Source organism: Microcaecilia unicolor, chromosome 6 (genome assembly GCF_901765095.1).
Source record: "Microcaecilia unicolor chromosome 6, aMicUni1.1, whole genome shotgun sequence".
NCBI classification, from domain to species: Eukaryota; Metazoa; Chordata; class Amphibia; order Gymnophiona; family Siphonopidae; genus Microcaecilia; species Microcaecilia unicolor.
The window spans coordinates 140933480-140945800 of NC_044036.1; the positions used below are offsets into that span (position 1 = coordinate 140933480).

Here is a 12321-nt window from a genome sequence, read left to right on the forward strand (position 1 = left end):
TCGCCGAGTCTACCTGCTTTTTTTTTGTTTTCCAAATGTCATCATCGGCAGGGATTCCCATATTCTGCCCTGCCACCTGGTACCGACTTCTTCCCTTTACTACTGCCTGCCTCTGAGGAAACAGGAAGTTATGTCAGAGAGGCGGACCACAGTACAGAGAAGAAGCTGGTGCCGGCAGCAGGGCAGCATATGGGAATTGCTGCCGCCTCTGACTTTTGAAAAACAACAAAAAAAGGAGGTATATTTGGGGAAAGGGGTTGAGAAAGGAAGGTGGGAGAAGTCAGACTGTGGCTGAGAAAGGGGGGAAAAGGAGGGTGTTGGGGGGGGGGGGAAGAGAGGAAGGGAGAGATGTTGGACTCGGTGGGGGGGGGGGGTGGAGCTGGGGGCACCATCTCATCCTTCGCCCCAGGCGGCAGATTGTCTAAGGCCGCCTCTGAGCTCTGCTGTTGATGGGCCCTGTTGGGGAGAAAGGGCTTTACACAATGTAAATTAATACTCACAAATACTTTTGTATAATCAGCTCACATGCAAAGCTTATCCTAAAGCTCTTCCACTGCACAGTCTGAGATACAGAGCTAGGTTTTGAGAGTCACAATTGTCCCTAAAGGTTACTAGGTTTAATTTTATCTGATAATGCTAAGGTTAGGTATTTTGTAAAAATAGAATAACCTATAGTGTTTCCGACATTGTAGAAACTATTTATAAAAGAAATTGAACGCACGGTTTGCCAATGACAAAAATCTTTAGAAATATTGCACAGCGGTACGCAGGTGAAGCTAGACAACCAGCGGCAGATTCCAAAGTAATTCAAGGCCTGAGAACAGAGACCCTCCCTGAAAAGCTGTCTTAAAATAGCTGCAAAGTAAACTTTTTCTCTGACTCTCCTCTTTTGGACCTTCCTCCTCTGCTGCTCTGCCCCTATGAATCTGAGGAGAGTTCCTCTTTGACACTGCAGCCTTAAATCACAACAATCCCTCTAGATTCAGGGCTGCCTCATTCCACTTAAACATCTCATGTACAACTGCTTGACAAAACGCCAACTTACCGGCAAAGAACACCAAATCTATTTCTGGTGAAGAATGCTAGTGATGCGCGAATCACTTCTTAGATCAGGCGTTTGCTTAGGAGGAGAAATATGGTGTGGTGTGGTGTGGGAGGGAAGAGGTCTGACAGCCAAGGGAGCAGCTGTTAACTGTTTAGCTCAAAATTTCAAGGAAGAGACCTACTTTGAATTTGCGAGCCGTATGGGTCACTGATTGGGATGGCTGGATCCAGAACCCTGTAGATCACCTATGATAAAAAGCATGAGAGACATTGCTGTTGGGAAAATCATTAAACCAATCAATCAAGCTTTTTTAAGTATCAGTTCAATCTTTCAGAATACAAAGCACCTGGCTTCACCTTGCATTAGTCCTCAGTAGTCCTTCTGAGAAATATTTCAATCACTTATCCTAATGCAAAGGTGCAGTTGCAGTATTGGTCCTAGAAAGAACTGGAGTCTTTTTTTTGGGTTGTGATAGCTTTAAGCAGGGGTGTGCTGGTAAATTTTTAACAATGGGTTCTCTCTCCGGGCTTGGCCAGCCTTGCAGTTTGGGGGGCCAGGGGGGACTTGGAGGGGGGCAACGTATGCCTCTCTCTCCCTCCCCCCTTGTGTGAGCATGATAGGCATACCTTTACTGGCAGGGTTGCCGAGCCTCACCAGCCAATAAATGGACTGCCTCCATGCCCCGCTGCTTGTTTCTGGCTCTGAGCAGCATGCTGGGACTTCTCGCAAATGCACGAGAAATCCCAGCCAGCTGCTCAAACAAGGAGCGGGAGAACAGGAGCAGTGTATTTACATGGCAGATGGGGGCTCAGCATCTCCATCAGCAAAGTAAAAGAGAATTCAAAAGGTGAAAGCCCACATTTTGACAGCCAGTTGGTAAAGTAGTCATGGGGAGTCTAAATTAACAACCAGCTCCCTACATTCTTAAAAACTTAACAAATGGCTCTCGCGTGCTGCCACGTAAACATGCAACTTACAGAACACAGTAAATTACCCGCATCCTTGCAGCATTTATTCACTCACAGCAGTGGCGTTCCGTGCTTGACTGACACCCGGGGCGGACCGCCGCTGTGCGCACCCCCCCCCCCGGGTGCAGTGCAACACAGCACCCCCCCTGGCGTGGAACAGCACCCCCCCTGGCGTCGGTACCCCCCCTGGTGTGGACCCTAACCCCCCCCCCCCCGGCGCAGCACCTCTCACTCCCCCCCGACAGTCCCCACCTGCCTACCAGCTGAGCTCCGGCCGGCACCTCCAATCTGCCCTCGAGGAAATAGGAAGTTATATCAGAGGGCGGGACTCAGTGAGTGAAGGGCCAACGTCGAGATGGTTTTCTTCATTTAAAGTCAGCAGCGCTGCAGATTGGAGGTGCCGGCCAGAGCTCAGCTGGTAGGCAGATGGGGACTGTTGGGGGGAGTGAGAGGCGCTGCGCCGGGGGGGGGGGGGGGTGGACGGAGCACCCCCCCACCCGTTGACTCCCGGGGCAGACCGCCCCCACCGCCCCGCCCTTGCTACGCCACTGACTCACAGTTACCCCAGGTCTACCACTGTTCCCTCTAAGCTGAGCGGAAGTCCTCCAACTGCATTGCTATCAGTAGGGGGTGGTGCTTCAAGATTGTGTCTTCATTTGCTCGGGACAGGCAGGTGCCCTGGAGTCCTGCAGACTTTGCCTGTCCCTCACTATTGAAAATGTGATAGTGAAACAGCACCTCCCACTGGCAGGACTGTAGATGGAGGATTCCCACTCATGGGTATAACTACAGGTGCAAAAATGTAAGGTATGCTGATGCTGGATTATGGAGTTATTCTGTAATGGAATCTGGGTGCCCAGATGTTGTTATAGAAGAGGCTTCCCCCGTGCAGCATCTGGGTACCTAAAAAAGGAGATGTCCCCTTATAGACTTGTCCCCTTAGTTTATAGGACTTAAAGCGAGAAGTCTGGGTTAAGCCAGACTGAGAAGTACGGGCAACTCTACTGACCAACCTGAGACCAGTGGCGTAGCCACAGGTGGGCCTGGGTGGACCAGGGCCCACCCACTTAGGCCCACCCAACAGTAGAACACGTTTAGCAGTAGCTGGTGGGGATCCCAAGCTCTGCCAGCTGAAGACTTCCCCGATAGTAACGAAAACACTACTTTCCACAACACCAGCACCTACACATGCTCAGTTTTCAGCGCATGCCTGCTGCAGACTGCCAAGCTGGAAAGAAGCGTTTTCCCGCCAGCTGAGATATTGTTTTGGTGGTGGTGGTGGTGGTGGTGAAGGGGGGGGGGAGAACTCTAGGTGCCCATCCACTTCTTGCCTAGGCCCACCCAAAATCTGTTGTCTGGCTACACCCCTGCCTGAGACAGAGAAATATAGCAAAGATTCCAGAAACCAAAGGTAACTGCACATGTCGGTGCCAGGAATCTTTCATCTTCACTCAAGGACTCAGACCTCAGGTAAGGAAGGCCAGTCGGAATCAGGCTTTAGTAGTCATGGCTGCTAGATCTGTTCCGCGCAGCCAAGTGATGATACATCTGCTAAATACATCATTCATCCAACAGCTTCAAGAGTTTTGGCCTTTTTAGTGGCTTATAGCTGCTAGGGCTGTGAATATCAAAAAAATAATAAATTCCTTTTTCATTTTCCAGTTTTTGTACTATTTTCTTTTCAAAAGTGTACTGTTTGTTTTATCGTGTGCATTTTTTTTACAACACAACCTGTACGGTACTAAATTGACAAATGATATCGTGTGTTTGTGTGGCTTTGGCTACGAGTTGACGCAAAATTATATTAAAATACCACTGTTGTTTCTGTGGCATTTTAAACTGACAACACATCCTTAATAAAAGCCTCTATGTTAGATTCCAGGGAACAAATGAAGCCAGTGTTCTGTTATATCCTGGCTATTCTGATTCATCCATTCTTCATTGATAAGTCCCTTACTCTGAATCGTCCTGACTTCAATCAGTTACTCTGGGAATACACGTATGAACTTGCAGTTTGGTCTTGCTTACTTTATTTGTTTTTGTTTGGCCATTTTGTCAAAAGGGGGAAGAAAAGAAATTGAGCATGCGCTCTTTCGAAATCAGTGGCGTAGCCATGGGGGGCTTTGGGGGCCTCCCCCCCACACATTGAGCTCAGGTCACTTCCAAAATAGCAGCTCCTCCTCCTACTCCACTGTGCGGGTTTGGTGCCGATCTCTGCAGCTGCTCACTCTTGCTCACCCCCCCCCCCTTACGGATCTGACATTTCTCTCTGTTCCCCCCCCCTCCGCCGGCAGTTGGTCCTTCAGTCACGGTGTGTGAGCGGCAGAGGCACTGAAACAGACTGCCTATGGACCTTTCCTCTGTCATGTCTGCCTACAGGAAGTATTAAAAATACAGAAGAAACCTGTCTTCGCAAAAAAGGATAGCAGTCACAAACAGCGAAGATGACACAAAAAAGGGAAAAAGGGGAAAAGGGATTGAAAAAGAAAAACCAAAAATGTAAAAAAATAATAAGTAAAGAATGTGAATTGTGATGATAAAAAATATAGAAAAGAATAATGACACAAGTAAAAATGAAAAAATAATAATAATAAATAGATTTATTGAGGTAATATGAGTCATATTACCTCAATAAATCTGTTTATTATTATTATTTTTTCATTTTTACTTGTGTCATTATTCTTTTCTATATTTTTTATCATCACAATTCACATTCTTTACTTATTATTTTTTTACATTTTTGGTTTTTCTTTTTCAATCCCTTTTCCCCTTTTTCCCTTTTTTGTGTCATCTTCGCTGTTTGTGACTGCCTACAGGAAGTTACATCACAGGAGGCAGGATGTGACAGAGGAAAGGTCCCGGCAGGACCGACTGCAGGCAGTCTGTTTCACTGCCAGTCATACGCCAGGACTGGATGTCCGCTGGGGAGGAGGGGAGGGGAAGCAGAGAGACACCAGAGCTGCACATTTATTGACAAACAAAAAAATTCAAAATGTGTGAACCCTCCCCCTCCCCCTTTAAGGGAAGGTTTAATGAGAAATTGGGGAGAGAAGAGACCTTTGGTCACAGTGAATTTTAAAAGCAGATGTTCTCTGTCTGTATTCTGTTGAGAAAATAAGAGAGGTTTCTAACCAGTGGCATAGCCAAACCTGACATTTTGGGTGGGCCTAGAGCTAATACGAGTGGGAATTAAGGGGCTGATATTCATCTGGAGGCGGAGAGTATGGTTAAAGTTCTGCTGCCGGCGCTGAACCATGGAAATATGGAAATTCAATGCCACACTGTATCCAACGATCAGCACTGAATTTCCGGTTTCATTTTTGGCCGCTGGAACTTAACCGGTTAAGTTCCTAGCCGTTAAAGATAGTCCGGCTATTTTTGCGCTACTAATTAACTGCTAAACCCAGTGCTGAATATCAGTGCTAACTGGCTATTCCATGCAATATAGCCAGTTAGCCACTAGTATTATTATTATTTGCTGCATTGGTATCCCACATTTTCCCACCTATTTGCAGACTAACTGAAAATATTCAGCAGGAAATAACTGGTTATCGCTCTTTGAAGATTTGCGGTTAGCCAGTTCAATGCTATTTAGGCGGTCAGCGGTCATTGCTGACTGGTTAAATAGAGCTAAATATCAGGGAGTATGTATATAGATATGAGTAGTATTTCTTGGGAAACTATGAAATAATGCCTTAGATGCACTTGATGATGGATTTCTAAGTACGTCGTCTGCCCAACAGCTGTCCTGCATCAACAGTAACCACATTCTGTCACACTGTCAACATCAAGATTTTTTCCCACCTCCTGTGCAATCTGTAGCATACAGAACATAGCTAGAATATTTCCTCTTACAGCTTTCCATAGACATAATGTATTCAAATTCTGCTAATAATAGAAATACAAAATCCCTTCACTGCCAGATCCTGTGGAGGTCTTTTACTAACAATTAGCTCATGTTATTTGCCTTAGGCCTCGTTTTATTTCAAGGAGCCCTGCAGCAGAAAACATGCATTATTCATTAGTAAAAGACCCCCTTTGTGGAGTAACACTAAATCCCAGGAAGAAGCTTCTCAGAGCCTATGCTGCAAACCTTTACACCACCAATTCTGAATGCACAAACTACCAACAGCAATACTTTTAAAAAGGAAGCAGTGAATATACACAACAGTGATATGTGTCCAGTTGGAAAAGGCAGTTAATTCAGACTGATATAGACCCTCGCACTAACCATATGCCAGAAGAATCTCTCACCTGGGTCACATGTAGAACACAGACAAACCTCACCAACTACAGAATGAAGGACCAACATTTTGAAATTGTCCTGTAGCCCAACATCAGCCCTTCCCGTCCCTAAATCCGCATCCCTTCCCTTCCCTACTCCCCATCACTCCCTGTAGCCTGGCATCAGCCCATCCCTTCACTACTCCCCACCCCTCCCTTGTAGCCCAGCTTCAGCCCTTCCCTACCCCCACCACTCCCTTGTAGCCCATCTCCAGCCCTGCTCTATCCCCTTCTCCTCAGTGTGGCATCAGCCCTGCCCTTTCCAATCCCCCACATCCACCCAGCAGGAGGGGGCTTGGTGAGGAGGATCATGGAAGGACACAGATTAGGCTTAAGGGGTGGGACACAGGCCACACTGCCAAGCCCACAGAAAGACTCAGCCTAGAGTGACGGGAAGAAGCCAGGAGTTGCTGCATAGGCAAAAGGACTAATGGATTTAAAGAGTGTTGAGCTAATTGGTTGAAAGAATACTAGCTATAAGAGAAGTAATTAGTTAAAAGTGTTGGAATTAGATTGTGTGATATATGGTTTATGGTCTTCTACACTTTTCAGAGGCTATCTCAACCCAAAGCTTTTAACGTTGCTAATCTTTCAACACTCTCATATATCTGTTTAGTCAACCCTGTACATAGTTCAATAAAATTTTAACTCTTTTGACAGCCTTGTTCACAGAGGTCCTTTTTATTTTTTTCTGGGGAGACAAGAGGATAACTCCCACCCACTATCCCTATACTCTGCAGTAAAAAAAAAAATATTTCAGGCGAGAAGGGTTGATTGGCGCATAATTTCCACATGAAGACCCAAAGACGTTCTTTATAGTTGGAAGAACAAACCAGTGTCTGACACAGTTTCGACTCAACTCCTTACCTCTCCTTCAGTAGATGGTTCGATATCAGAGTAGCGGGATTCACAGATGACATCATCCACTTTGCGTAGTGGAAGACGGGACACATTGGGGAAGACAGTGGCACAGTTAAAGGCAAAGTACCGGTACACTTGCCAGGTGCGCCCAAAGTCAGCTGAGCGTTCCACTAACATGGCTGCAGGTCTGAAAGTCTGAGAAGACGCAAGGTCATAAGAGGAGAGAAAAAGCAAAGACGGAGAGAGAGAGAGAGAGAGAGAGAAAGAGAGGTGGCAACAGGGAAAGAAGAAACAACAACTTAAGCAAAACCAAGAAAAAAGGGAAACTCATGAGGGAAGAGACAAAAGTTTAAAAAAAGGGGTACGGGGAAAGAAGGATAAAAAAAGTAGAAAGAATGGAAACATAAAAAAAAAACAATGTGAGAAGCAACTTCAGAACATAAACAATCCTAACTGAAGAAGAGCTTTGATTAAACAAAAAGATGAAATTATTTTAAGTTCTGGATGGTTGAATTCAAAATCACTGAGAAACACCCTCTAGCAGAAGATGAGACCTCTCCACGTTGAGTGAACATGTTCCTGCTCCCCTCCCCAAACAAAAATTAAGGTGCTTCATTATGCCCCATTCCACCAATGGTACTGCAGGAGATGAGCAGTTCTCTGGGATTGGGAGAATGATAATATTTACCTTAAAGGTCATGATGAGGTGCGTGAAGTGAAATTCAGCCTCCAGGTCCAGCTGAATGTAGACCTCAGAAACACCTGAAAAAAGTGAAAAGAAATTTAAGGTTTCCTGGGCTTTCACCACAGAATAGAATGTGAACTTTTCCAGTTCTAGGCATGTGCATGGGATTAAAGTTGCTTTGATCGATGTACATGACCCATCCCAAGAGAGTGGATCCTTTTTCTCTAAAATCTGCAGAAATATCAAGGAGGAGCAATTTTTAAGTGAGAGATTTTGACCCCACCTCTCAACCCAGCTTCTGCCCTACCCCATTCTGCCTAAATCCTGCCCCTACTCCAACCCCTCTTCAACACTTCTATGCTAGCCAAGGAGGTTTGATTGACAGGAGACGGTATCACATGAGAAAGCTGAAGCTGTGTACACCCAAGGATATTTAATTGCTTCCCTACCATGTAGCCATCTTGATACACTCAAAATACATGACTTTGTATGGTGGCAAGGTCCGCCTACTGGCTTCTGGCCAGATAATGGTCCAACTTTGCTTCTACCTTCGCCTGTCCATTAAACCTCCATGATGCTAGTACTATGATGACCCTCTCAGCCAACACTTCCTGCTGGTTAATCTTGATTGTGAGATTTGAAACGGCTCGTGGTCATGTGCAGGCAGAGAAAAAGCTAAGCAGTGACCTCTGAGTTTCCCATGTTCCACGCAATGTGGGAGAGTTGGCAGGTATTAATCTCTATAGATGCCTCCATGACACATTAGAGAGAGTTAGAGAGAAGCAGAAAAGATGCTGACCTGCTCCCTGGAGAAATATCTCCAATTTATTACCTTTTGTTCAAGTGAGAAACTCACTTGTTCTTCTGCACACATGAGTTTCCATTTTTTAACTAAGCCATTTGTGAGCAAGGATTGCTAGTGGTGTGCCAGAAATCTGCAGGGGTTGTTGAAAACTCTGTGGGAACCTTGGGAGGGCACTCATCCGAAAGAGAGGACTCGCTTCAGAGGAACTTACAAGTACAAAAGGGACCTGTACAAGTAGTAGCAGAACATACATTGTTTCTAGGAAACTTCTGGAGGGAAGGGAGGCCAGAAGGCACAGCTTGGCTCCGGTTTACTGTTCTGTATGGTGTATTTTTTTCTTGCATGGGCTGTCAATTATCTGATTTATACAAATGCAAACTCTGGAAATGGATTTGGATTTGTCCTACAATGTCCCTATGTATGGAGATTTTTATGTGCATGACTTTGAAATCCACTTGGGCTTTGCAACTAAGCACTGGAGATTCCTGATTCTACCCTTGCATCTAGTGTTTCCCTACTCTGCAGTACCGAAAGGTGGCCCCTTCCCTGTCATAGGAAGTCCCCTTGTAAAAAGAGATCATACATGGGCCCAGGGTGCAAAAAAAGTGATGATTCTTGGCTGGGTGCCACAGGGTGCCAGAACCTGGTACACATGCACCTTCATTCCCACCAGCAGGTGTCACTATGGAGCAATGACCAGGATTCCCTTTACTCTCCTTGCCTCTTCCCACCCTCACAGGAGCTGTGAGGCTGCTTCTACAGCATCTCCAAACTTTGCTGGCCCAGCAGCCAAAACCGGGCCTAGACGTTTGCTGTTTTTCACTATTCGTCAACCCTCTCTGACCGGGGACTGAAAACACTGATACTAAGTTCATGTAAAATAATTTCCCAGTCTTATCTGCAAAATCCACTAAGGATAAAAATAGTTGATCATTGCAACGTCTCTTTTATCTTTGTATTTATTTTCTTTCATTATTATAAAGAAATGAGTCAGTGTTTCCACTGCACTCTATCCAGTGGGGGACAATGGAAAGCTGGAGCTGGACTGGGTAGGCCCCTTCTCTTTCCTCTCTGGATCTCACTGTCAGCTTGTCTGCAACCCAACAAAGACACAGATTCCCTGACACTGAGGAGAAATGAGGCAATTCATTGATGGATGGTTCAGGACCAGATTAAAGAATCAGATAAAAACACACAAAAAAAAAGAAAAGAAGAAGAAAGAGCTCAGCAAGTCGGTTTCCTGGCACAGTTTTATTTCCGTCTTTAATTTATGGTAAACATATTAGTCAATACATTCTTTTTATTATATATGGAGAACTTTCTGGATTCATCATCATAATTTTTAGTATAATTTAGTTGATGCTTTTTTAAAAGTTGTGGTTGCTTTGTACTTGTTTTAAAATATGAGATGTTTATTTATAGTTAGGCAATTTTATTTTTTCATCTTGACAAATGATTTGTTGTTGTTAGTCTGTGTATCTACTAACATATATTATAAAAATATTTTTGTGAAAATAAGATAACATTAAAAGAATTGTATAAAGAACAAAATGAAAAACATTAACTTAGACACAAATTAATAATATAAAGAACAGAACAATAACACTTAAACAATCATATCTATGACACATATAGAATATTTTTTGTTATATTTCATATTTTAAATAGTCTATATGTGTCATAGATATGATTGTTTAAGTGTTATTGTTCTGTTCTTTATATTATTAATTTGTGTCTAAGTTAATGTTTTTCATTTTGTTCTTTATTCAGTTCTTTTAATGTTATCTTATTTCCACAAAAATATTTTTTATAATATATGTTAGTAGATACACAGACTCCTGATGCAGGCATGTGATTGCCGAACCACGGCACCGTGTCGAGTCTTATTGGCCTCTTAATATCATCACAGATTGTTTTTTGGTATTTGTTGGAACTCATTGGCCTTTCCCTGCCGTTCTATAAGCCAGTGTCTAAGTGCTCTAATGTGTAATTATGAGGGGGACATATATATGAACAGATCATGTGTGTGTTGCTAAGCAACATGCACAACTTGTAGAATACCATCAGCTGTGCATTCTCCATGGCACACCGAGGCATGATCATTTCCACCAGCCCTTGGTGCATCTAAATTTCAGTGGATCAAAGCGGCTTTATGTTGGTATTCTATGGGGTCAATTTGCAGCTGGCGGCCATAACTGTTTTGCTCACCGCCACCAGAGTTATTCCCAGATATTCAAAGCTGGGCCGTGTCGGCTCCGGCTTTGGATATCTGGTTATTTTTGAGCCAGCTAACACATAGTCATTTAAGCCTATATTCAGCCCTTAGCGGCCATAAGTTAGCACATAAAGGGGGTCTATTACCAAGCCGTGGTAGCGTTTTTAGCTCACGGTACAAATCAGCTGGCGGTAAACGCCAAGATGCCCATTATATTCCTTTGGGTAGCTCAGTGTTTACCGCCCGCTGATTTCTACCGCGAGCTAAAAATGCTACCGCGGCTTAGTAAACGACCCCCAAAGATAGGACATACTTTTATACAATCTCAGTTATGCGCTAAACCTGGCTGCTTAAGAGTCAAGTGTTGACTCCACCTACAGAGCGCCCCCAACAATGCTGGCTTTGAGTTAGGCGCTAACGACGAATTTTAGCAGCACCTGGCTGGGTAAATGCCACTGAAAATTAGCATCTAGCTCCGACCTAGGCCAAGACGCACTAAAAAATCGTTAAAGCCCTTCCCTTACCGATTCCCTTAGCGAATCGGTAAGGAACGGGCATGCATCAAGGAAAAGGAATGCAAATGACCTGCTCATTGTAGCTCACTTGCATTTTCTATTCCATCAGTAAACAGTCAGCCGGTCGAGCATGCGCAGAGCAGCCAAGCGTTATGCTGGCTGCTCTGTGCATGCCAAATACGCCTCTGTGCCACCCAAAAGGAAGATGCCGGAGAGTGCAGTTGAGGACGTCCATCCCAATAATAAAAACGTCCTTTTTGGACATTTCACTCAGCTAAGAGACCTTGAAGTCTCTGAGCCAATCACAATGCGTTTAGCTGAGCTAAACGCGTTGTGATTGGCTCAGAGACTTCCAGGTCTCTCAGCTGAGTGAAGGACATCCAAAAAGGACGTTTTTATTATTGCGGGGGGGGGGGGGGGGCGGGGGGAGGACATTCTTTATGGACGTCCCTGACGAGCACTTGGCTTTCTGTTTTTTCCGTTGCGCCGCTCCCCCCCTGCATTGAAATCACAGCTTCCCGCAGCCCCGGCCTCCCCGTCATCCTTTGTGCCTCGGAGCCCCGCCCTCGCCGCCCCCCATGAGGTCGAGGTCATCGTCGCCACCGCCGCTCCCCCCTCCACTCGCCCCCCCCCTCCGTCTGCCACCGGGCCGGGCCCTCACAGTGCCTCTCACCTCCGTGTGAAGGCGCTGCAGCAGGCAGCAGCAGATCGCTTCCCTTCGGGCCTCCCTCCTTCCGTCCCTGGCCCACCCTCGTCTGACGTAGTTCTGCAACTACGTCCTCAACTGCACTCTTCAGTGTCTTCCTTTTGGGCAGCACAGAGGCGTATTTGGAGTGGGGTTTTTTTTTCAGGTGAAGGACGTCCAAAAAGGACGTCCCTGTTGACATATTTTTCTTCCGATTTGCCCCAATGAGAGGTGTAGACCTCCCGTTAGGTTTTTTTA

The 12321-nt window shown here is 45.3% G+C and overlaps 1 protein-coding gene across 1 annotated transcript in view; it reads right to left on the bottom strand.

The window, feature by feature from the left end:
- LOC115472632 (laminin subunit beta-2-like) overlaps window positions 1-12321 on the bottom strand; it is a 135860-nt gene that overhangs the window by 87872 nt on the left and 35667 nt on the right. Inside the window, 3 exon segments of the mRNA XM_030206953.1 lie at window positions 1227-1290; window positions 7165-7353; window positions 7847-7920. Coding sequence (XP_030062813.1) covers window positions 1227-1290; window positions 7165-7353; window positions 7847-7920 — 327 coding nt within the window.